Source organism: Leiobunum rupestre, chromosome 5 (assembly GCF_980474605.1).
Source record: "Leiobunum rupestre chromosome 5, qqLeiRupe1.1.hap1, whole genome shotgun sequence".
NCBI lineage: Eukaryota > Metazoa > Arthropoda > Arachnida > Opiliones > Sclerosomatidae > Leiobunum > Leiobunum rupestre.
In genome coordinates, this window is record NC_143388.1 from 22,216,216 (window position 1) to 22,241,800 (window position 25,585).

The following is a 25,585-nucleotide window of genomic DNA, read 5'->3' on the forward strand; positions in this document are numbered from 1 at the left end:
TATGTACTTTCGAACGAGATATCATTGACTCTTCTAGCTATAACCGTTGAAGAGGCGCCAACGGCTACACTGTACGTTTGACTAATACACACAAATCCTTAGGATTGTGTGTAAAAAAGAGCGACTGCTAGAAAAAAAGCCCACTTAATTTTTCCAAACTGTATGCTGCACCACTTTTCTTGATAGTAGCACTGTGATAAAGATTGCGGAAGTTATCCACAAATCCCTTCCAATATTTCTTACAATCATACTCTATTCAATGGAAGCACTAATAGTATTAAACATTGTCCATAAAAATGGAAATATATATTCTTACTTGATATTCCCAATTCTTTGGATACTTCATCTCAAAGTTTATGACTATCCAGGCTTTGGTCGAAAATTGCCTCCCTTTTCTTGACTCAGTTGACTGCCTCAATTAACTGTTCTTTTTTATCTATTTCAGCCCGACTTTTTTCTTCCCTTGCTTTATTTATTCATAAGATTTCCACATTTTACTAAATTGCAATTGCTAATCCAGAAAACTACAACAAGTACTAAAATTAACTAGAAAGCCCTTCGTAGCCTAAATAGCACTGCAGAAGACTACGAACAATTTTCCCGCCAAATAACATTTTTTATTTAAACAAAGATTGGAGGGAATTAGACTCGTAATTTTGACGTAAAGCTTATTTTGCTAGTGGAAGCGTAAAATATCTATTTCAATCAGATCGACGCTGACTTGGAAAATCCGCATAATCTTGAGAAAATACGCCATTTATTTAGGCTTTAGCGAGCGTGGAAATGAAGCAAGCTTGTAGCGGCAGCGAGTTCTGACGATTTTTATCCGCAACCCTCGAGAATGAAAATGGGGCTTTAGGCCCCATTTTCCCCATAATGCGAATGTGTTTCATATGAAAAAGGTAACTACACTACCAATAGCAGAATAAAATAGTACAGTTGCCGTCAACAGTATCATTAGCAGTCTCAAACGAAGCACGAACTATCAGTAATGCAATTAACAAATTTAGTCTTCATCAGTTAGGACTAGTTTCTTTTGCCACTTTCTCTAGCCTCATTACGTGACTAGCCTTCTTCACTGAACAACTTCCTAAATGGAACTTAACTGGAATGACTGAAAAAATCTGTAATGCTTTAATACCCTTCTTTTACAAGGTTTTGGGCTCTCTGTGAATCAAGTAGTTAATTAAAAGGTCAAAGTTTAGCTCTGTATTAGCCGCTGAGAGCATTTGTGGGAAATAAAGAAACAACGTGTGGAAAAAATAAGGTATCTTATCATGAAATTACTGCTTATTTTGATTGCGCACTCTCGCTGTTTCTCGCTAATCCGACATTTTACTTTTCGCTTTTACGGCTTTTTTGGAAAACACTTGTCCAGTTCCTACTAAAGTAAAATTGTTAATTAGAATTTCGAATCACAATGAACCATATAATTTTGTTTTACCCCGGCAGCTTTTTGGAGGTTGGTTTTCTCCCTCTTTCCCCCCTCCCTCCGATCACCAGAATTTCGAATCACCATAATTTATAAACCATATAATTTTGTTTTACCCTCTCAGCTTTTTGGAGGAGGGATTTTTTGATATGCTGTTTCCCCTCAAATCCCTTGATATTTAATCTTTAGAATATGGGCAATAAGAACCAGTTCTTAACATTTAATTTGTTAATTTTCGAATTTTTGTTTACATGTTAGAAATATTAGTTATATTCCATTAGATGGTTATCTTGTACATTACACAATGAAAACCATGGCGTGTTCAATTTCTGGTACGTCTCCTGATTCCCAATCTCCTAAGACTCCGTGGCCGCAATAGCATCCTGCATCGTCTCCACGTTGAATATCGTAAATTCCCGTGGCTGCAAGCTGTTCTTTGGTGACGTGTGGGTTTTTCCAGTGACGAAACGATTCTAGTCGATTCGCTTCGATATCAATAGTTGCTGTAGACCAAAGTTTTCTGTATTTTCAAGTGATACATTCTCTACCCCAACATGCTAGGCCTAATTTTATCAATATGGTTTTAACTGGTTTGGCCTATATTTCTACGCTTAAATTGCTCATTATATACGCTTTTTCAATATGAAAATTGTTTTAAAAATGTCTAAATATAAATAGTCTACCACAAAAATCCAAGTAGAAAAAGTAACTTACTTTTATGGTAGGAAATACGTAAGCATTTGTCTCAGTCGAGCTGTATAAGACGGAACTAACCTACAGTATTGTTTTTCATCTCAAGATATTTTAATCTCGACTATTTAGAAACGAGCCGATTCTTTATCCCACGCGTCATTTCATTCCGGAACATTGACGAGTAACAACCTGCTGTCGGTTAGTTCCGTCTTATACAGCTCGACTGTAAAATAGATAATATCCATGGATAAACGGTTAACCGCAATTTTTATGATTAATCGAAATTTTGCCAGTTAATTTATCTGCTCCGACGATCTCTAATGCGATGATTTTAGATTTATTCTTCCAATTATATCAAGAGAAGACAATTTAAAAATAGTGTCCGTATATACGAAGTAAAAATATGACTATTAGGCTCATTTCTATTCGAAATGAGGCTCTAATGATACCTACAATAATCAAATTAATACGAAACTAATATTTGCATTTCTGGGAATTGAGATATATATTACAGATTCTCAAAGTAAACACGAAATTTAAGTGACCGTCGAAATATACCAATAGAGTTTATCACGATACGCATATTTTAAAGCAAATTAAGATATGTAAAATAAAACTAATCTTCGAAATGTGTTTTCGCGTTAGTATTGGAAAACTTGTTTGATTGCTAATGACAAAATATTAGAATAACATGAAACTAATTTTGGCACTTTCGAAACAAAATGTTCGTATTAAACGTAAACAGTTCTTTGCTGGGGAATATTTATCAAAGCTGCCACGATTTTTTTGAAGGCTGAATCCGTTTGCTTGTTAAAATATGAACCATCGCTGTTACTTCGACCAACAGTTGCACTTTTAAATCAATTTTGTTCAAAAATGATTCTGTATTTAAATTTGAATGATTTTTCTATGACCTTAGCGAAACCAATCCCAATTGATGAAAGTTTTTCAAAGATCAGACTGGTATCGTCATTTTGACTTCAGTGAGTAAAAATGAACGAGATATCATTGACTCTTCTAGCTATAACCGTTGAAGAGGCGCCAACGGCTACACTGTACGTTTGACTAATACACACAAATCCTTAGGATTGTGTGTAAAAAAGAGCGACTGCTAGAAAAAAAGCCCACTTAATTTTTCCAAACTGTACGCTGCACCACTTTTCTTGATAGTAGCACTGTGATAAAGATTGCGGAAGTTATCCACAAATCCCTTCCAATATTTCTTACAATCATACTCTATTCAATGGAAGCACTAATAGTATTAAACATTGTCCATAAAAATGGAAATATATATTCTTACTTGATATTCCCAATTCTTTGGATACTTCATCTCAAAGTTTATGACTATCCAGGCTTTGGTCGAAAATTGCCTCCCTTTTCTTGACTTATTTGACTGCCTCAATTAACTGTTCTTTTTTATCTATTTCAGCCCGACTTTTTTCTTCCCTTGCTTTATTTATTCATAAGATTTCCACATTTTACTAAATTGCAATTGCTAATCCAGAAAACTACAACAAGTACTAAAATTAACTAGAAAGCCCTTCGTGGCCTAAATAGCACTGCAGAAGACTACGAACAATTTTCCCGCCAAATAACATTTTTTATTTAAACAAAGATTGGAGGGAATTAGACTCGTAATTTTGACGTAAAGCTTATTTTGCTAGTGGAAGCGTAAAATATCTATTTTGATCAGATCGACGCTGACTTGGAAAATCCGCATAATCTTGAGAAAATACGCCATTTATTTAGGCTTTAGCGAGCGTGGAAATGAAGCAAGCTTGTAGCGGCAGCGAGTTCTGACGATTTTTATCCGCAACCCTCGAGAATGAAAATGGGGCTTTAGGCCCCATTTTCCCCATAATGCGAATGTGTTTCAGTAGAAGGAAAGTAAGGTCGACCCGTCAGTCCCTGGTTCGGGTTTGGGTTCGGGATCGAAATCCGGGATTTAAGGGGTGAAATGGGGGTAAAATCGTCGAAAAGTCAATGTATTTATGATATTTCTCGCGACGATTTGTTTTCTCGTATATCAACATATTGTGTTCAGGCCCAACTTGTTTATTTATCTCCGCTTATCTCAAATTTCCAGAGTACACTTATATGGTACTTGAACGTATTTCTTATCGCGTTTTATCATACGGAATAAGTTGAAATGATGTAAAAAGTGATAACGTAGACGGCGCGTGCGCGGATTTCCTAGACGGCGCGGATTACCCGGGAGGCGCGGTTAATTAGAATTCAAGAGTGTTTTGACGTCATGGAATATTCGTTGTTAAAGTAGAATGGAAATATTTTTAAACTTCATTTTAATAGCATTAACGCGTAAGTAGTACTTAAATATGCTTGACACTTGAACCTATCTCACGAGTATTTCAAACGAATATTTTAAGTATGAGAAACGTATTGTTCTCAAATGATACTTGAATATACTATAAAAGAGGTTGTATAGCGTTGTAGGAGGTCATTCCACGGTTAACTGCGGTAGCTATATTCAAGATGCCTAAAGCCCAACATATTTGCCCTACGTGCGCGAAAAGTTTCGCTACCAAGTCCTCCTTAAATCGGCATGTTAGAGAAGTACACGGTGATAGACATACGTTTGTCTGTGAAGTATGTGGTAAGAATGTTGCTAGATTGGAACATTTCAAGAGCCATCAACGAACTCATGACTTGAACGCACCCGGCCCTTCCGAACCCATGGACCTGTCTCGCACACCGTCACCAATGCAACGTTCGCCAGCATCTTTCCGTCCACCATCGCCATATCGTCCACCTTCACCTAGTCTGCTTCAAGACATTCAACTGGAATCTACCCATACACAACCATCTACAGCGGATTTACCTAACAACCCAACGCCGTCACCTGTTCCCGCCTCATCAATACTTGATGAAACACCACCAGCATCTCCAAGTATGGTCCAGGCCTTGAATGATACGTTAGCATCTATCCGTTACAATGCTGAAGACTATGATATTGATGCGGGAATGTTTATCGGACGTTACCGAGCCGCTTTCCGTAAATTTTTAGTAGAAAGACTGGCTAGTAAACGTGGAATTAAATGGTTCCTACTTTAGGAGGTGTGGAACAAAGAGCGGAAGTACGACCCTATTTCCGGAGCACTATGCAAACAACATTAACGCTTGACATCATTGAAAACCAGCTGAATGAATGCCTTGAAACAATACAGTCAGCAGCGGAAAACTTTGAAGCGACAGGTATGTACTTAAATATAAAAGTTATATTTTGAACTAAAACATTATATTTTTGGTAGGATCGGGTTGGGTAATTGATCGTATTCTGTATGTAGAATTAAATGTAGCATCTTACCAGCCGTTACGGGGGTCATCGTATATGGAACTACCTCAAAAACTATCTCAACGTCGTGCGATTCTTAATATTAGAAACGAAAATGATGAGAAATGTTTTCTCTGGTCAATTCTAGCTAAACTTCACCCAGTTCCTTGGACTCAAAACCCTCACCGTGTTACCAAATATAGACCTTATGAAAATGAAATTGATACCAGTGGCATATCTTTTCCTTTCAAATTAAACTCAACCGAGCTTAAAAAATTTGAATTTACTAATAATTTATCAATATCTGTGTTTGGCTTCTCGGGAGATATATTCCCTCTTTACGTAAGCGCCAACAAGTGTTGTAAGGAAAGGGAGGTTGATCTGCTATACATCAGCGATGAAACTAAAGATATTGACGATGGGAATAGACATTACTGTCTTATACGAGACCTAGGAAAACTGCTACAGCATCTAACAAAAAACAGAAGCACAAGTTATTACTGCAGGTAATTTAGTTTCCAATATATTAGTTTGCAATCTACTAATTATTTTCTGTATTAGAATGTGTCTTCACCGATTCAGTGGAAATAACGCGGAACAGCGACGTGATTTGCATATCGAAGAAGACGCTTTATTTTGATAAATATGAGTGGACGGAAAAAGTAAAAATAAAAATTATTTAATTTAACTCTTAATGAAATGAAATTATTAGGTGCAGTATGTATTTTACGCCGATTTTGAAGCAATAGTACCGAGAGTTCAAGGAAGTGATCTAGATCCCGATTTAAATACCAGCAAAGTAAACATGCACATCAGCTGCGCGTATTCGTGGGTGCTTGTTGGACCTAACGGTAAGTTATTTGTCAAAATGCCCTTTTAGATATATTATAAGAGAAGACTTATAGGTGTACCTGTTCGAACCGATTGCTATCGAGGTCAAGATGCAACTCGAAGATTTCTGGAGTCTATTCTGGAATTAGAGACGGAGTTGATGGAACTCATTGAAACCAATGTACCAATGATTATAACCCCGGAGGAGGAGGAACAGTTTCAAGCTGCTACGCTTTGCTACATTTGTCAGAAGCAGCTAAATCAGGGAAATATGCCCGCTGTTCGAGATCATTGTCATTTCACTGGCAAATATAGGGGGCCAGCGCATAACCTCTGTAATCTTCAAAAGAAAGTTCCAGAATTTATCCCTGTTTTCCTTCATAACCTTAGCAGGTGATTTTATTAAGTTAATTAACCAGGAAATAAACCTAATAATAATAAATCTTCATAGATACGATTTACATCTTATATGTCAGGAGATTGGTCATTTTAAGGAACAGATACTTGACTGTATTCCTTCCACTAGCGAAAATTATATTTCACTCAAACTAGGTTAAATATATTTAATTATGAATTTAACCTAAACAGTAATTTTATTATTATTTTTAGGGAGATTTCGGTTTTTAGACTCTTATCGATTTCTAAGCGATAGCCTCGATGCTCTAGTATCTAATCTCGTTTTGGAAGGAGCCAGTAAATTTCAGATTGTTAAGAAATATTTTGAAAGTGAGAAAGTTCAACTGCTTTTGCGGAAGGGAGTCTACCCGTACGAGTATATGGACGATGAAAAGAAATTTGACGAGACGATGCTGCCACCTAGAGAAGCGTTTTTCAGTTCATTGAAAAATCAAAATATTTTAGAATCTGATTATTTACACGCCCAAAATGTTTGGACAGCGTTTAATATTCAAACATTAGGTAAAATTACTATAGTATAAATATTTCAAATCTCTTAAACTCGGTTTTCGTAGGAGAATACACCGACCTCTATGTGAAAAGCGATACGTTGCTCTTAGCCGACGTTTTTGAAAATTTTTGAACATTATCTATAACTCATTATAAACTAGATCCCGCTCACGCTTACACCGCACCAGGTTTAGCCTGGCAAGCAGCTTTGAAGATGACCGATGTTCGCCTCGATCTCATACTTGATATAGATCAACACTTATTTATTGAAAAGGGTAACGCTTTTGTGATATTTTAAATATTATTGTATTTACATTGAATTTTTAGGGATTCGAGGCGGTGTTTCAATGATCTCAACTCGTTATTCTGAAGCGAATAACAAATATATGGCCGACATATATGATTCGTCTAAAGAGAGTAGTTATATATGCTATTTAGGTAATTTACATTTTAAAAAAAATAAATAATTTTTTTTATTTTTTTTTTATTTTAATTATTTTAATTTTAATTATATTAATTAACTTAATTTCACTTAATTGAAGATGCTAATAATTTGTACGGTGCTGTTATGTGTGAACCACTACCGCTAGGCGACTTCCAGTGGGTTCAGGAGGATGATTTGCAAACACTCTGTGAAAATATTCTGAGTATTCCCAATAACGTTGAAAACGGATACATTTTAGAGGTAAATAACAAGTGTTATAATTATTGAATTATATTTTTAAAGAATTGTTTCCTTTGCAGGTGGATCTTGAATATCCTCCAGAGTTGCATGACTTACATAACGATCTCCCAGTAGCGGCGGAATCTAAAGTTATTACACATGATATGCTATCTCCATACTCCAAAGATCTCTTAGGAAAATTAAATATTAAGGAGAATCAAAGTCTACCAAAACTTCTTCCTAATTTAAAAAATAAAGAGAAATACATAGTACATTACCGCAATTTAAAATATTATGTAGAATTAGGTTTGAAAATAACCAAGGTTCATCGAGCTCTAACCTTCACTCAAGGAAAATGGTTAGAAAAATATGTTAGATTCAACACTGAACAGAGGAAATTATCCAAGAGTTCATTTGAAAAGAATTTCTGGAAACTAATGGTTAACTCTGTTTTCGGGTAAATCAATTTAAATAATTTATTGCTGTTTGACTTCTCTGATTATCCACCTTCGCATTTCCTTCATTCTAATCAGAATAAAAAAGCTCTCGGTTATTTTAAAGACGAGACAAATTCGCAGTTAATTCAAAGCTTTGTAGGACTTCGTCCAAAGCTTTATTCTATTAAATTGTACGGGGAGTCTAAGACCGCTGAAGAGATAGAAAAGGAGTTGCGATTGGGGAAATCTTTAGAGTCAATTTTAAACCATAAAAAGGTTTGTAAGGGCGTTGCCATGAACGTTATTAGAAACGTCATCCGCCACGAAGACTATGAACGTTGTCTTTTTAATCAAGAAACCATGTCAGCCGAGATGATGCGTATAGCTAGTTTCAAGCATGAACTATTTACTTTAAATACTAGAAAACTTTGTTTATCACCAAATGATGATAAGAGATACATTCTACCCTGCGGGGTTCGTACATTAGCGCACGGTCATAAAGATATTGAAAAATTATAATGAATGCTTGTATTTATGTATATATAAAAAAAAACTGCTATTGTTATAAATTGTAAAAAATTATTTTATTGAATACATTTTGCATATAAACTCTTTAATCATTTTATCGTTTACATATTTATCTTTCTTAAACCTAGACACAATGTTATACATTTCTATTCCTTTACACCTGTTTATAGCAAAATAGATACAGAATGCTCCACACGTATTACTAGAATTACTCTGTAATTGATTAGAATTAAAAGTTACAGTTTTACTGTTTCGTTCAATAAAGTCATTAAATTTAAAATAATCTGGCGGGTTTCCAAAGGAATCCATGAATTCACAATTTTTATGTTTAGAAAAATATATTAGAACCCAGTGTTCTCCAGGTTCAGCACTCGTATCGGTATTTACAATAAATAGAGAAGGGAATATTTTTACGTATTTAGGTAGCTTGTCAGCCGCGAACACGCCTTGAAATATACTTTTAGTACTTAAATCTTTTTCAAGTATTTTAGTTATCTGTAGCGAATCGTTAATTACTGTAATCGAAAATCACGGTTCGATTTTTATCAATTTCAATCAAATTTTTAAACTCGGCGTAAATTAGAATGGAAATCGTCTCCGGTAACGGTTTTGCAAATTTTAATTCTAATCTCAGGTTACTGTTTTTTACAAGATGCAAGTGATTAGCGTTGTTATTTAGATCCGAGGTTAAATTGTACGCGAATAAACAATTTCCGTTAGGGTAATCTTCCCGACTTATCTGATTCCCTTCATCTACGTTCCACTGATTAGTTTGAATGAAAAGATTGCAATACGCTTGAATATATTGATTCTCCTCAAAGTTTAGAGATAACGCCTTATGAGGGACGCTGCTACCGTCAATGTACAATCCAATGCTTGATAAATCGAAATGTTGAAAGTTGTACGGGGATTTTTTCAAATCTCCTAGAAACGCTTTTTGTTCCACAAACCCGATAACAACTTTCTTAGGTGCTTGTCCGGTAAATAAATGATCTTGCACACTAGCCATAAGACCAGCGGGTATAGAAAATGAGGTGCACTCCGAACGAGTTACAGGATATTTAGCGGTTCCATATTGTAACGCCTTGGCTTGAGCGAGCGATAGTTCCGGTATCACTTTAACTTTCCTCAGAAAAGGGAAGCTGATAAAATCTCCACTTTACATTTTACGTCGGAATGAACGCAAAAAGCTGCTCTATTTTTATCGAATTTAAATTTCAAATCAACCATATTTAATAAAAAGCGTGATTGTTGACATAAATCAGTATGGACTACGCCTAACAAGTCAATCGCCCCTTTTTGCGCTAAACTCGCTCGTTTAGAGAAACCATCGTTATCGAAAAATGAATCGAACTTTCCAGGCGTATCCCGATAGAAAAGTGAACTCGTTAAATAACATTTTTCGCAGAATCTCCGAACGTTAATAAAGTTTGTATCATACTTTTATAAGCGTAATTTTGACTGGAAGGTGTTACTGATCTTTCATTAAGAAATACGTGGACGTCGCTAAAAAGCGAATGAAGAAACAAATTCTCGGGGGCGATATTGTCGGCTGGAGTTCCGGCGGCCCCACCCGCAACACCTGGAACCGCGGGTTGCGGTAGTTGACCATTATCTTTAGTTACCTTAACTCGAACGTGCAGCAAAGTTTGTGAAAGGTCTATATACGTTTCAGAGTTACCGTTGATAGAAAATGTAATTGATGCGTTATCAACTATATTTGATATTGGATTATACTCAACCCATTCTCCACCAATAATCGAAGATTGTGTCATAGGTACTTGAAACACATCTAGCTCGGAATTTATACACTCAACTGAGTGCGGGTGTAAAAGGGACATTATGAGAATATATCGGAACGTTTAGGGAACCGTCCTTTCGCTATCCTGCCTGCTGTTGAAATGGCGCTTTTCGACTGAGTTCGTTTCCTTTTATTTCCGGAACCCGTCATTCTTTTAATATGATCCGTAGCTGAAGATGTTAGTCTCATGGCTTCATCAGCTGCTGAAGCTAAAGTTTCCCTTCCAGCGTTAATAGAATGCGATTTAAGCGCTGTTTTAATTGGGACTACGCTAACAACATCGGTCGCTACTTTCGCTCCGGTACTTAAAAGTTTTTTTCCCAAGTAAGTAGCGCCTTTCTTCAGTAAAGGTACCGTGAATCTAAACGCTGAAGATAATATATTTCCTAGTCCATGTCCTCTTTGCACGGCTAAACCTCTATATACAGGTATTCCACCGAAACCAACCTGGTTTAAATAGTAACTTTCATAATCAGTTCTTGAAGGTGAATATTCAGACCTCATGATGTTAACTGTTCGCTCTCTTAAGCTAGAATGAAGGTGTGTCCTGAATGATTAAAGGTTTATAGTGAAGTCCACATTTTACGGGGTTTAAAATGTAATACAACGTGAGCTTTTCCACTATGAAACTGTATTGGCTCACCTAAATCATCTGTTATATTAATCTCTATAGTCTTAATATTATTACACACGACTGGTAGGTAATGAGGTTGTGAAAATATTTTTGTAGTTGTTTTCCCATTAGACTCGGCTTTCTCTTCGACGCTTATGATTCTTAATAGAGGTGCTAAACTATCCCCAACAACTCTATTTTCAACCAGATCAGAATAAACGAATAAGGAATGTAACCCAGCGTTCATATCAACTGGGTAGGGGGTTATCATTGAATTTAAAATGGTGAAATCATTATCTCTTCTATCCTTAAAACCTAGTAAAATCGATAGATCGGGGCCAATTACAGCTCTGATTTTCGGTTGCAATTTAACTTTAATTCGATTAGAATAATTTAAATAAGCGAATGTAACTTGTTCTTCTTCTTGGTTGTGGACGTTCATAACATGTAATAGTTCTTCCGGAGTTTTATAAAAACCCGCGGGAACTTCAATTATTTTATCATATTCGAGAGGGTCTTTAACTAGAGGGTTATCAGTCATTTTATCATATTCGAGAGGGTCTTTAATAACCAATAGATTAGGTTTTCGAACGTTATGCCATGTCCGAGGATAGCTTAGTAGAAGGAAAGTGAGGGTATGACATCGATCCCGGGTTCGGGTTTGGGTTCGGGATCGAAATCCGGGGTTTAAGGGGTGAAATGGGGGTAAAATCGTCGAAAAGTCAATGTATTTAGGGTATTTCTCGCGACGATTTGTTTTTTCGTATATCAACATATTGTGTCCAGGCCAACTTGTTCATTTATCTACGCTTATCTCGAAAGATACTTGAACGTATATCTTATCAAGTTTTATCGTACGGAATAAGTTGAAATGATGTAAAAATTGATAACCTAGGCGACGCGTGCGCAGATTACCCCGGGGGACGCGGTTAATTTGAATTTAAGAGTGTTTTGACGTCATGGAATATTCGTTGTTAAAGTAGAATGGAAATATTTTTAAACTTCATTTTAATATCATTGTAGTATGCTTGACACTTGAACCAATCTCACGAGTATTTCTTAAAACGTATATCTCGATCGCGTTTTATCGTACGAAATAAGTAGAAATTATGTAAGTTGTATGATACTTGATAACCTAGGCAGGAAGATAGCGCGCGCGTGCGTGGATTACCTGGGAGGCGTGGATTACCTGGGAGGCGCGGATTGCCCGGGCGCGCGGTTAATTTGAATTTAAAACATGGATTCCCTCTCCGAAATAATTCATGTACCCAAAATTGGACCGCAAGTGTTTTTCTTTTAGGGGAATCTCTATGGGAGTTTAACATTACAATAAAGCTAATAGGTCCAGTTTGGGGTACTTTTGGTCCGAAATGGGGTACATAGGGCCGAAAATGGTGACTTTGGTCGTTTTAAGGGTCCTTTTGTTCTATTTTGGTCCATTTTTGGGTACATCAGAAAAGCAGTTGGAAAAACGAAGAGCCTTATTTTTTTTTTCCCACCCATCTCCAAACTCCAAAAATTTATTGCTTTAATTTATTTATCGCTTCCGTAGGTATAAAATAAGATAAAAACCACTTACCTATATTTTAATTACGGTAAATTAAAAATACTTAATTAGTGTACTAAGTTACGTTTAAAAGAACCTTTTGTAACAATTCCAATATGTAAATATAGGTATAAGGATTGAAAAAATACTTAAAGTGGTTTTACTGATAAACTCTAAAGGAATTTAACTTTAAAGGGTATCTTAGATTATTGTTTTTAATTTTATTCAAGTTGAAAACGTATTAAGAGTCCTTCAAAGTACTATAAAAGGATTTTATTTACGAACTTAATTCATATTTTCTTCAAACTTTCAATTCGCTTTTATTACTATTTAAATACGGTAAAATATAATACTTATACACAAATATAGTCAGAAAGATACTATAAAACACTAAAATTAAAATTAAATTAAATTTGTGTGGATAAGATTTGTAAATATCATTTTGAAACTAATACCTTTCACGCTTTATTTAAGTCAAGCCAATAAAAACAATTACCTACATTTCCGATATGTAAATAGGTAGAATAACACTATGAAAAGTTCCTTTTTCTTCTTTTAATACGACAACACACAACTCTGATACGCAAATATATAAAGAAAATAAAAAAAAAATTTACTCTACGTTCGATACGTTAAAATACATTTCCGATACACAAATATAGATAAAGAAATACTATAAAATGTAAAAAGGTAGAAAAATACTACACATTAACCATTATGAATTTAAGCTTACAACATCCTTCACGTATAGAGCATAACATATATGTTCAGAGTTAACTTGTTTCCTCGTTATCTTTATCGCATGTGTTTTAAATAGCGTATGGAATAAGTTAAGAATGTACTGAAATGGTGTATGTTTAAACCTCGTAGAATAAAGAGTAAAACATATGTTCAGATTCGGCTTGATTACTAAAGCGAATAACACAGAGACGTTTCCGGTGTAGTCACGTAGGAAGAAAAATACTACAACACTCTCTATACTCTACATTCAACACGTTAAAATATACTTCCGAAATGCCAATATAGGTAGTAAAATACTACAAAATCTCTATACTTTACCTTCAATACGTTAAATTACATTCCAATATGTAAATATAGGAGGAAAAATACTACAAAAGCCTCTTTTCTTGGCGTTCAATATGTTAAAATAGATTTCTGAAATGCAAATGTAGGTAGTAAATACTACAAAATCTCTATACTCTACCTTCAATACGTTAAATTACATTCCAATATGTAAATATAGGTAGTAAATACTACAAAAGCCTCTTTTCTTGGCGTTCAATATGTTAAAATAGATTTCTGAAATGCAAATATAGGTAGTAAATACTACAAAAGCCTCTTTTCTTGGCGTTCAATATGTTAAAATAGATTTCTGAAATGCAAATATAGGTAGTAATTACTACAATTTAAAAAACGTTGGTAAAAAGAATATCATTTTAACTTATTTAATTGTGTTTTTTACCCAACCAAGCATTTATTTGAATAAAAGTGGTATTTATTTAAATAACCAATAGTTAAATAAAAATTGTTAAATGTTTAAATAATCGAAAGTGAACAAGCCTATTTTTTAAATAAAACAAACAGACTTTAGAGTTGATAATATTTGTAAATATCATTTGAAACTAATAATTTTCACGCTTTATTTAAGTCAAGCAATTACATTTGTAAATATTGTAAATATTTTTAGGTAATAAAGAAATTAAGAAATGTTTTAATTAAAATATCTTTCATTTTCTACTACATTTTTAAAAATGAAAGAAGTTTAACAATATAATTATTCTAATATAATTTCAAAATCAGGTATTATTTAAAGTACAAATGCATAATTTAGTGAAGCAATTCTTATTTAAATACTTTTATTTAATTAATTTGTGTATCTGAAATGTATTTATTGAAAAATAAGTGGGTTTTACTATTTATCACGGTTTTTTATATATGTATATATATATATTGGAATTGTTACAAAAGGTTCTTTTAAACGTAACTTAGTACATTAATTTATTTTGGAAGTTCAAAACGTATTAAGAGCCCTTCAGAGTACTATAAAAGGATTTCATTTACAAACTAAATTAATATTTTCTTCAAACTTTCAATTCGTTATAATTCGAATTTAAATGAAAACATCATGGATTATAGGTGCGTAATCTACTATTAGACCGAACGGATTAAAAAATACTTAAAGTAAGTGGTTTTACTGATAAACTAAAGGAATTTAACTTTAAAGGGTATCTTAGATTATTGTTTTTAATATTATTCAAATTCAAAACGTATAAAGAGTCCTTCAAAGTAATTTAAAAGAATTTTATTTACGAACTAAATCCATATTTTAGAAGTTAGTTTGTATGAAATACTTACTAATACCTGAAAAATGGACTTTAGAGTTGATAAGATTTGTAAATATCATTTGAAACTAATAATTTTCACGCTTTATTTAAGTCAAGCAATTACATTTTTAAAAATGAAAGAAGTTAAACAATATAAAAATTTGTAAATATTGTAAATATTTTTAGGTAATAAAGAAATTAAGAAATGTTTTAATTTAAATATCTTTCATTTTCTACTACATTTTTAAAAATGAAAGAAGTTTAACAATATAATTATTCTAATATAATTTCAAAATCAGGTATTATTTAAAGTACAAATGCATAATTTAGTGAAGCAATTCTTATTTAAATACTTTTATTTAATTAATTTGTGTATCTGAAATGTATTAATTGAAAAATAAGTGGGTTTTACTATTTATCACGGTTTTTTATATATATACATATATATTGGAATTGTTACAAAAGGTTCTTTTAAACGTAACTTAGTACATTAATTTATTTTGGAAGTTCAAAACGTATTAAGAGCCCTTCAGAGTACTATAAAAGGATTTCATTTACAAACTAAATTAATATTTTCTTCAAACTTTCAATTCGTTATAATTTGAATTTAAATGAAAACATCATGGATTATAGGTGCGTAATCTACTATTAGACCGAACTAATTAAAAAAATACTTAAAGTAAGTGGTTTTACTGATAAACTCTAAAGGAATTTTGGAATTTTCTAGAATAGCAAAGTAAAACTAAAACGTAAACCAAGTTTAAAACGAAACTAATAACTGGGAGAAAGGTTGAAGTAAGTAATTTTTTTTGATTTTTCGTTTTTTAATTTTTGAGTTCCCTATATTATTATAAACTAAATTAAATATAATTTATGAAAATTTGTGATAAAAGATCTGCTCCTTCGTGTTTTACATATATTTAAAAACTCGAGATTTTAATGAATTGTTTTCAAAGCATGAAAAATATAGCAGATCCTTTGATTTTAATTGTAGATAGTAGTTACTTAAAAAAAGTCGCTAGCTGACTTGGAGCTGGTGTAGTTAAATTTTAAAAATGTGTATTTTAAATTTTGTTTGTAAAAGTTTTTTTTGAAAAAGTTTAGTATTATAGTTTAAATTTATTAAATAAAATAAAATATAAATTATACATTTGGTTTAGTATTTTACTATTGCAAGTAAAATTAATAGTAATTTCAATTACTTTTTTAGTTTTTTTGACAAATATGCAAACTATTTAGTTATTTCAAAAACAAATACGTCGAATTATTTGGTATTCGAAATACTATTGGTTAGTTTTTATATCTTTAATTTTATTTTTCAGAACAATTTCTCTTTGTACAGCTTCTTCTAACTTTAATTTAGATGGCCTTAAAGCCAAGTATTTAACAAATTTTGTAACCAAGTAGATGGAGCTTTAAACAATTTTTCTGTCATGTAGTCAAGGAAATGTTCAAATATACGTGTATTTGGTCATTTTGATGGTCAAATAGCCCAGTATGGAACTGCGAGATGATAGTCAGACATTGAGACGCGGGTGGCGCCCGTGCCCCAGCGTCCGCGCCAGCCCCGTCGGTGCCCCATTTCACATTTCAGACGTCGACGGAGGCTCGGGGCACCATCAGGGCGAGGGCGCGGACGCTGGGGCACGGGCGCCACCCGCGTCTCAATGTCTGACTATCATCTCGCAGTTCCATACTGGGCTATTTGACCATCAAAATGACCAAATACACGTATATTTGAACATTTCCTTGACTACATGACAGAAAAATTGTTTAAAGCTCCATCTACTTGATTACAAAATTTGTTAAATACTTGGCTTTAAGGCCATCTAAATTAAAGTTAGAAGAAGCTAGACAAAGAGAAATTGTTCTGAAAAATAAAATTAAAGATATAAAAACTAACCAATAGTATTTCGAATACCAAATAATTCGACGTATTTGTTTTTGAAATAACTAAATAGTTTGCATATTTGTCAAAAAAACTAAAAAAGTAATTGAAATTACTATTAATTTTACTTGCAATAGTAAAATACTAAACCAAATGTATAATTTATATTTTATTTTATTTAATAAATTTAAACTATAATACTAAACTTTTTCAAAAAAAACTTTTACAAACAAAATTTAAAATACACATTTTTAAAATTTAACTACACCAGCTCCAAGTCAGCTAGCGACTTTTTTTAAGTAACTACTAACTACAATTAAAATCAAAGGATCTGCTATATTTTTCATGCTTTGAAAACAATTCATTAAAATCTCGAGTTTTTAAATATATGTAAAACACGAAGGAGCAGATCTTTTATCACAAATTTTCATAAATTATATTTAATTTAGTTTATAATAATATAGGGAACTCAAAAATTAAAAAACGAAAAATCAAAAAAAATTACTTACTTCAACCTTTCTCCCAGTTATTAGTTTCGTTTTAAACTTGGTTTACGTTTTAGTTTTACTTTGCTATTCTAGAAAATTCCAAAATTCCTTTAGAGTTTATCAGTAAAACCACTTACTTTAAGTATTTTTTTAATTAGTTCGGTCTAATAGTAGATTACGCACCTATAATCCATGATGTTTTCATTTAAATTCAAATTATAACGAATTGAAAGTTTGAAGAAAATATTAATTTAGTTTGTAAATGAAATCCTTTTATAGTACTCTGAAGGGCTCTTAATACGTTTTGAACTTCCAAAATAAATTAATGTACTAAGTTACGTTTAAAAGAACCTTTTGTAACAATTCCAATATATATGTATATATATAAAAAACCGTGATAAATAGTAAAACCCACTTATTTTTCAATTAATACATTTCAGATACACAAATTAATTAAATAAAAGTATTTAAATAAGAATTGCTTCACTAAATTATGCATTTGTACTTTAAATAATACCGGATTTTGAAATTATATTAGAATAATTATATTGTTAAACTTCTTTCATTTTTAAAAATGTAGTAGAAAATGAAAGATATTTAAATTAAAACATTTCTTAATTTCTTTATTACCTAAAAATATTTACAATATTTACAAATTTTTATATTGTTTAACTTCTTTCATTTTTAAAAATGTAATTGCTTGACTTAAATAAAGCGTGAAAATTATTAGTTTCAAATGATATTTACAAATCTTATCAACTCTAAAGTCCATTTTTCAGGTATTAGTAAGTATTTCATACAAACTAACTTCTAAAATATGGATTTAGTTCGTAAATAAAATTCTTTTAAATTACTTTGAAGGACTCTTTATACGTTTTGAATTTGAATAATATTAAAAACAATAATCTAAGATACCCTTTAAAGTTAAATTCCTTTAGTTTATCAGTAAAACCACTTACTTTAAGTATTTTTTAATCCGTTCGGTCTAATAGTAGATTACGCACCTATAATCCATGATGTTTTCATTTAAATTCGAATTATAACGAATTGAAAGTTTGAAGAAAATATTAATTTAGTTTGTAAATGAAATCCTTTTATAGTACTCTGAAGGGCTCTTAATACGTTTTGAACTTCCAAAATAAATTAATGTACTAAGTTACGTTTAAAAGAACCTTTTGTAACAATTCCAATATATATATATACATATATAAAAAACCGTGATAAATAGTAAAACCCACTTATTTTTCAATAAATACATTTCAGATACACAAATTAATTAAATAAAAGTATTTAAATAAGAATTGCTTCACTAAATTATGCATTTGTACTTTAAATAATACCTGATTTTGAAATTATATTAGAATAATTATATTGTTAAACTTCTTTCATTTTTAAAAATGTAGTAGAAAATGAAAGATATTTTAATTAAAACATTTCTTAATTTCTTTATTACCTAAAAATATTTACAATATTTACAAATGTAATTGCTTGACTTAAATAAAGCGTGAAAATTATTAGTTTCAAATGATATTTACAAATATTATCAACTCTAAAGTCTGTTTGTTTTATTTAAAAAATAGGCTTGTTCACTTTCGATTATTTAAACATTTAACAATTTTTATTTAACTATTGGTTATTTAAATAAATACCACTTTTATTCAAATAAATGCTTGGTTGGGTAAAAAACACAATTAAATAAGTTAAAATGATATTCTTTTTACCAACGTTTTTTAAATTGTAGTAATTACTACCTATATTTGCATTTCAGAAATCTATTTTAACATATTGAACGCCAAGAAAAGAGGCTTTTGTAGTATTTACTACCTATATTTGCATTTCAGAAATCTATTTTAACATATTGAACGCCAAGAAAAGAGGCTTTTGTAGTATTTACTACCTATATTTACATATTGGAATGTAATTTAACGTATTGAAGGTAGAGTATAGAGATTTTGTAGTATTTACTACCTACATTTGCATTTCAGAAATCTATTTTAACATATTGAACGCCAAGAAAAGAGGCTTTTGTAGTATTTTTCCTCCTATATTTACATATTGGAATGTAATTTAACGTATTGAAGGTAAAGTATAGAGATTTTGTAGTATTTTACTACCTATATTGGCATTTCGGAAGTATATTTTAACGTGTTGAATGTAGAGTATAGAGAGTGTTGTAGTATTTTTCTTCCTACGTGACTACACCGGAAACGTCTCTGTGTTATTCGCTTTAGTAATCAAGCCGAATCTGAACATATGTTTTACTCTTTATTCTACGAGGTTTAAACATACACCATTTCAGTACATTCTTAACTTATTCCATACGCTATTTAAAACACATGCGATAAAGATAACGAGGAAACAAGTTAACTCTGAACATATATGTTATGCTCTATACGTGAAGGATGTTGTAAGCTTAAATTCATAATGGTTAATGTGTAGTATTTTTCTACCTTTTTACATTTTATAGTATTTCTTTATCTATATTTGTGTATCGGAAATGTATTTTAACGTATCGAACGTAGAGTAAATTTTTTTTTTTTATTTTCTTTATATATTTGCGTATCAGAGTTGTGTGTTGTCGTATTAAAAGAAGAAAAAGGAACTTTTCATAGTGTTATTCTACCTATTTACATATCGGAAATGTATTTATATTTTACCGTATTTAAAATATAGGTAATTGTTTTTATTGGCTTGACTTAAATAAAGCGTGAAAGGTATTAGTTTCAAAATGATATTTACAAATCTTATCCACACAAATTTAATTTAATTTTAATTTTAGTGTTTTATAGTATCTTTCTGACTATATTTGTGTATAAGAATTATATTTTACCGTATTTAAATAGTAATAAAAGCGAATTGAAAGTTTGAAGAAAATATGAATTAAGTTCGTAAATAAAATCCTTTTATAGTACTTTGAAGGACTCTTAATACGTTTTCAACTTGAATAAAATTAAAAACAATAATCTAAGATACCCTTTAAAGTTAAATTCCTTTAGAGTTTATCAGTAAAACCACTTTAAGTATTTTTTCAATCCTTATACCTATATTTACATATTGGAATTGTTACAAAAGGTTCTTTTAAACGTAACTTAGTACACTAATTAAGTATTTTTAATTTACCGTAATTAAAATATAGGTAAGTGGTTTTTATCTTATTTTATACCTACGGAAGCGATAAATAAATTAAAGCAATAAATTTTTGGAGTTTGGAGATGGGTGGAAAAAAAAAATAAGGCTCTTCGTTTTTCCAACTGCTTTTCTGATGTACCCAAAAATGGACCAAAATAGAACAAAAGTACCCTTAAAACGACCAAAGTCACCATTTTCGGCCCTATGTACCCCATTTCGGACCAAAAGTACCCCAAACTGGACCTATTAGCTTTATTGTAATGTTAAACTCCCATAGAGATTCCCCTAAAAGAAAAACACTTGCGGTCCAATTTTGGGTACATGAATTATTTCGGAGAGGGAATCCATGTTTTAAATTCAAATTAACCGCGCGCCCGGGCAATCCGCGCCTCCCAGGTAATCCACGCCTCCCAGGTAATCCACGCACGCGCGCGCTATCTTCCTGCCTAGGTTATCAAGTATCATACAACTTACATAATTTCTACTTATTTCGTACGATAAAACGCGATCGAGATATACGTTTTAAGAAATACTCGTGAGATTGGTTCAAGTGTCAAGCATACTACAATGATATTAAAATGAAGTTTAAAAATATTTCCATTCTACTTTAACAACGAATATTCCATGACGCTCGAACTCCAGCGAATGACCCTGGGTCTGCGGGGTTAGTATAGATCTGCTCAAGTTCTTTCTCCATATTGGTTATATTTTGATGTAATGGCATGTAACGCCAAAAAAGGAAATTAAATAATTCTAATATTATAATAACTATGATAATTAATACAGCTGTGATAATTTTCGGTGATTTTGAAAATGATTGTGATAAATAGGCTAAAAGTCCTAAAGAGACCGTTTCTGTACAACCTTCCATTGTAGGCTTATACTATGAAATGAGAACACAATTATCAGGTTAATATATTTTATTTAGTATGTATCCAAGGTCTTAGAGGACTAGGTGAAGATGATGATAACATTGAACTACTTGGTGGTGTATGAAATACAGCGAATGTTTTTAACAGTGTCAACTTTACAGGATTTTTAATTAAACGTTTTGAAATATTTGACTTATGAATGCCCTCGTATAGGATCAATCACTGTTCCAGGCGTTTTTCTCACAGCGTCATACAAAAGATCGATTATATTAGATCCTCAATCACTTGTCCTCGAATAGAAAGCTCTCCTGAGTTAGTCCATCTAATATATCTCGGATCTTCCGTAGTCGCTCGGTATAATGAAATTGCATCACTAACATAAGTTGCAGGTATAGAATAAGATATTTGCGCGAACCAAGTTTTAGGTCGTTCAGAGTTTTCAATAACGGGAGAGATTTGCTCTTTACGTACGTAAGTTAACCGTCGTTGGAGAGTTTGATTGTATAATGCTAATTTCTCTGATTCGTTTAAATCTGGATTATCTAGAATAGATTTCATTTCATCATCGAGTGTCTTCTCTTTTTGAAGTTCAGGTGTTTCTTCTGTTTTGGAAGGTGTATTGTTTTTTAATCTCTCCATTACATCTTCAGGTACTAGAAGCATTTTTCGAGCCATCATCGGTTTATAGCTCGGCTTATTGCACTTCCGGCGACTGAGCTAACGATAGATAGCAGTGGCGCTAATAAAAATGGAAGAAAACCGCCCTTTTGTACCAGTATCTTTCGTCGTTTTGATATAGGGTTCTTCTTCGACACGTTTCGTATAACCGCGCTATGTTTCTTTAACCGCTTACGATGACGTTCTGACAGTTCAATTGTTCCGTGCAATACATTTATACAACATTCAACGAGAGCGAATATAGCTTCCTTGCTAGCGTATTTAATAGCTGTCTTTCTTTGATTTAGATTACAGGATGTTAGGAAACGTAGAAAGTCTATGTTTTTCTTAACTCGTTTTGAGACATCCATTTATAGATTTTCTTAGCCTTTCTTAAAGCGCAATGAACAGTTTCGGAATGAAAAGGACAGTCTAATTCAACGTCTTCTAGTTCTGATAATTTAGGACAACCGGTATCTTCGATGTTAGTTACTGGAACACCGAGGAGTGTCGATAATACTGCAGCTTTTTCTAAACCTTTGGTGAAAAACGAAGTCGCTTTTTCCGCTATCTGATTGCAAATGTCACGTCTCGTTCGGTAAGGACGTTCGCCGTCATCCCATCGAAGATGACAAATGTTATGAGATATCCATCTGCATTGTCTTTTATCTTCGTTTGAAAGCTCTTTGAAAGGGCATGGAGATTTGAAAGTAAACACTTCCGATTCTTCAGTTTCTAATACTACGTAAGCTAATTCTTTAATAATCCACTCTCGATTAACCCTAAAAAAAATTCCCTTCTATAATACACTTCATTTTGGAATAAAGACAGCCGATTCTTCACCCGGTATTAAACCTGTTCGTAGTAAATACTGATCTGGGGTGTGAGGTTTCAAGTCAACTAATAAATACGCATCAATAACGTATTTGCTATTGGTTGGAGATATCTGCCTCGCGAGATGATAAATTGTTGATTTATCTCGTGGTGATTTAAAAATAAATAGATAATGAGCATTTAAATTTAAAGTTCTTATTTCTTTTCCGGGGTAATAAAGGTTTTGCATTAAAATTAGTACGGAGGTGTTTCTGTGATGAGATCCACGAATAAATAAATTAGTTACATCTTTATTATTAGATATCTCGCATAACAAATCGTCTAAAATAACTAAATTCCTAATTTGCGGGTTTAATATATTAACATCGAGTAACCCTTCGTGAAACTCGACTGAAGGTGTGTGTTCTAATATTGATTGAAATAGTTTCGGCTGATACTCGGTATAACACCATATTATCCTCTCCGGAGGAGGGGATATACAGGTCTTCTTATATTGAATCAACCGTCCCACCAGGAATGACTTTCCGCATTGGGTGGACCCGGCTACAAGCCCATTCATTGGATGTTGTAAGCTTAAATCCATAATGCTAAATGAGAATCGGAACATTAGTGCAATCAATTTTATTAGTTTTTTAACAAGTTTTTAGCATTGCATATTATTAGTGACATTATATTATTTAAAATTTCTTTCGACAATTCACAGCGAATAGTAAACATTTCAATAATATTTTCACAATCTACCGACATAATTATTTCATAAAAATGCAAATCTACACGCTTAGAATAATCCGTCATGATACAATCATGCTGGAGTTGAGATGGATGATCAATTTGACAGCCATTGCACGCTTTCTTCAGAGCTTCGTGTAATTGTTTAATTACAACGTTAGTCATCGCCTCCTTTATTTCCTTGATTTTCTTTAAACACTTCTGAATCGACTCGTACTGGTCGAGGAAATTCAACCAAGAAGATTGAGCGAAAGCTACCCCCTCTTTAGTCGGTAACAGTTTTCCATAGTTTACTCCATAACCATGGTACATTTGTCTAACATCTAAAACCTTTTGTTGGGCAAATCTATGAACCGAAAACCGTTTGGTTTCAGAACCTGCGAAAACCCACGAAGTTTCAGCTTCGTTATTGAAATAAGCTTCAATGGCATCTTTCTTTGTCCATAGCTCTTGCAGTTCCGCTTCTGTTAGTTTGATACCCTTTGTTAAATCTAATAGACCGCAGTAGATGGTTTCATCTGCATAAACGATTAACCCTTTGTCAGCAGACACAGGAAATGAACAATTCCTATAAAATAAATACATTAAGACAAAGTTAAGAATTATCACTGAGTATTCCTACTTACATTTTAAGGTTCCTCGGAGTCACTTCCAATACAATTCAGATGGTGAACTTTCTAAATATGGTCTTACTATTATACGGTTTTCCCTTTTATACTCTGAAATTATTTATCTTCGATATCTTATTTATTAAAATGGAGTTTAAAATTAATTCCATTCTACGTATACGCATTTTGAAGTGTATCGCGTTACGTATATAGGAATTTACCCGGTCCTCATACGGAATCACGTGTACAATTACAATACTTGAGAACGATACGTTTCTCATACTTAAACTTTAGATATTCGTTTGAAATACTCGTGAGAAAGGTTCAAGTGTCAAGCATATTTAAGTACTACAATGATATTAAAATGAAGTTTAAAAATATTTCCATTCTACGTCATTTTAACAACGAATATTCCATGACGTCAAAACACTCAAATCCATGTTTTAAATTCAAATTAACCGCGCCCCAATCCGCGCACGTTAACCGCGTCCCATATTCCATGACGTCAAAAAACTCTTAAATTCAAATTAACCGCGTCCCCCGGGTAATCCGCGCACGCGCCGTCTAGGTTATCAATTTTTACATCATTTCAACTTATTCCGTACGATAAAACTTGATAAGATATACGTTCAAGTGTCTTTCGAGATAAGCGTAGATAAATGAACAAGTTGGCCTGGACACAATATGTTGATATACGAGAAAACAAATCGTCGCGAGAAATATCATAAATACATTGACTTTTCGACGATTTTACCCCCATTTCACCCCTTAAATCCCGGATTTCGATCCCGAACCCAAACCCGAACCCGGGACTGACGGGTCGACCTTACTTTCCTTCTACTTGTTTCATATGAAAAAGGTAACTACACTACCAATAGCAGAATAAAATAGTACAGTTGCCGTCAACAGTATCATTAGCAGTCTCAAACGAAGCACGAACTATCAGTAATGCAATTAACAAATTTAGTCTTCATCAGTTAGGACTAGTTTCTTTTGCCACTTTCTCTAGCCTCATTACGTGACTAGCCTTCTTCACTGAACAACTTCCTAAATGGAACTTAACTGGAATGACTGAAAAAATCTGTAATGCTTTAATACCCTTCTTTTACAAGGTTTTGGGCTCTCTGTGAATCAAGTAGTTAATTAAAAGGTCAAAGTTTAGCTCTGTATTAGCCGCTGAGAGCATTTGTGGGAAATAAAGAAACAACGTGTGGAAAAAATAAGGTATCTTATCATGAAATTACTGCTTATTTTGATTGCGCACTCTCGCTGTTTCTCGCTAATCCGACATTTTACTTTTCGCTTTTACGGCT

General features: G+C 32.6%; 2 protein-coding genes across 2 annotated transcripts in view; both read left to right on the plus strand.

Annotated features, from left to right (window-relative positions):
- Nucleotides 1–6,207: 6,207 nt before the first annotated feature.
- Nucleotides 6,208–6,805, plus strand: LOC149943817 (uncharacterized). The gene is made up of 3 exons (XM_090176214.1): nt 6,208–6,268; nt 6,323–6,641; nt 6,700–6,805. The coding sequence occupies exons 1-3, from the start codon at nt 6,223–6,225 to the stop codon at nt 6,803–6,805; spliced, it is 471 nt and encodes a 156-aa protein (XP_090032340.1). The 5' UTR covers nt 6,208–6,222.
- Nucleotides 6,806–7,284: 479 nt separating this feature from the next.
- LOC149943818 (uncharacterized) overlaps nt 7,285–25,585 on the plus strand; it is a 42,784-nt gene continuing 24,483 nt past the window's right edge. Inside the window, exons 1-4 of the mRNA XM_090176215.1 lie at nt 7,285–7,429; nt 7,482–7,592; nt 7,697–7,839; nt 7,899–8,040. Coding sequence (XP_090032341.1) covers nt 7,369–7,429; nt 7,482–7,592; nt 7,697–7,839; nt 7,899–8,040 — 457 coding nt within the window. The 5' untranslated portion in view covers nt 7,285–7,368. The remainder of the gene's footprint in view (nt 7,430–7,481; nt 7,593–7,696; nt 7,840–7,898; nt 8,041–25,585) is intronic.

Coding starts and splice junctions, on each gene's coding strand:
- LOC149943817 (XM_090176214.1), top strand. CDS start 6,223: ATGCACATCAGCTGCGCGTATTCGTGGGTGCTTGTTGGACCTAACG. Junction 6,269..6,322: donor GGTGCTTGTTGGACCTAACG/GTAAGTTATTTG, acceptor GAAGACTTATAG/GTGTACCTGTTCGAACCGAT. Junction 6,642..6,699: donor TTCCTTCATAACCTTAGCAG/GTGATTTTATTA, acceptor AAATCTTCATAG/ATACGATTTACATCTTATAT.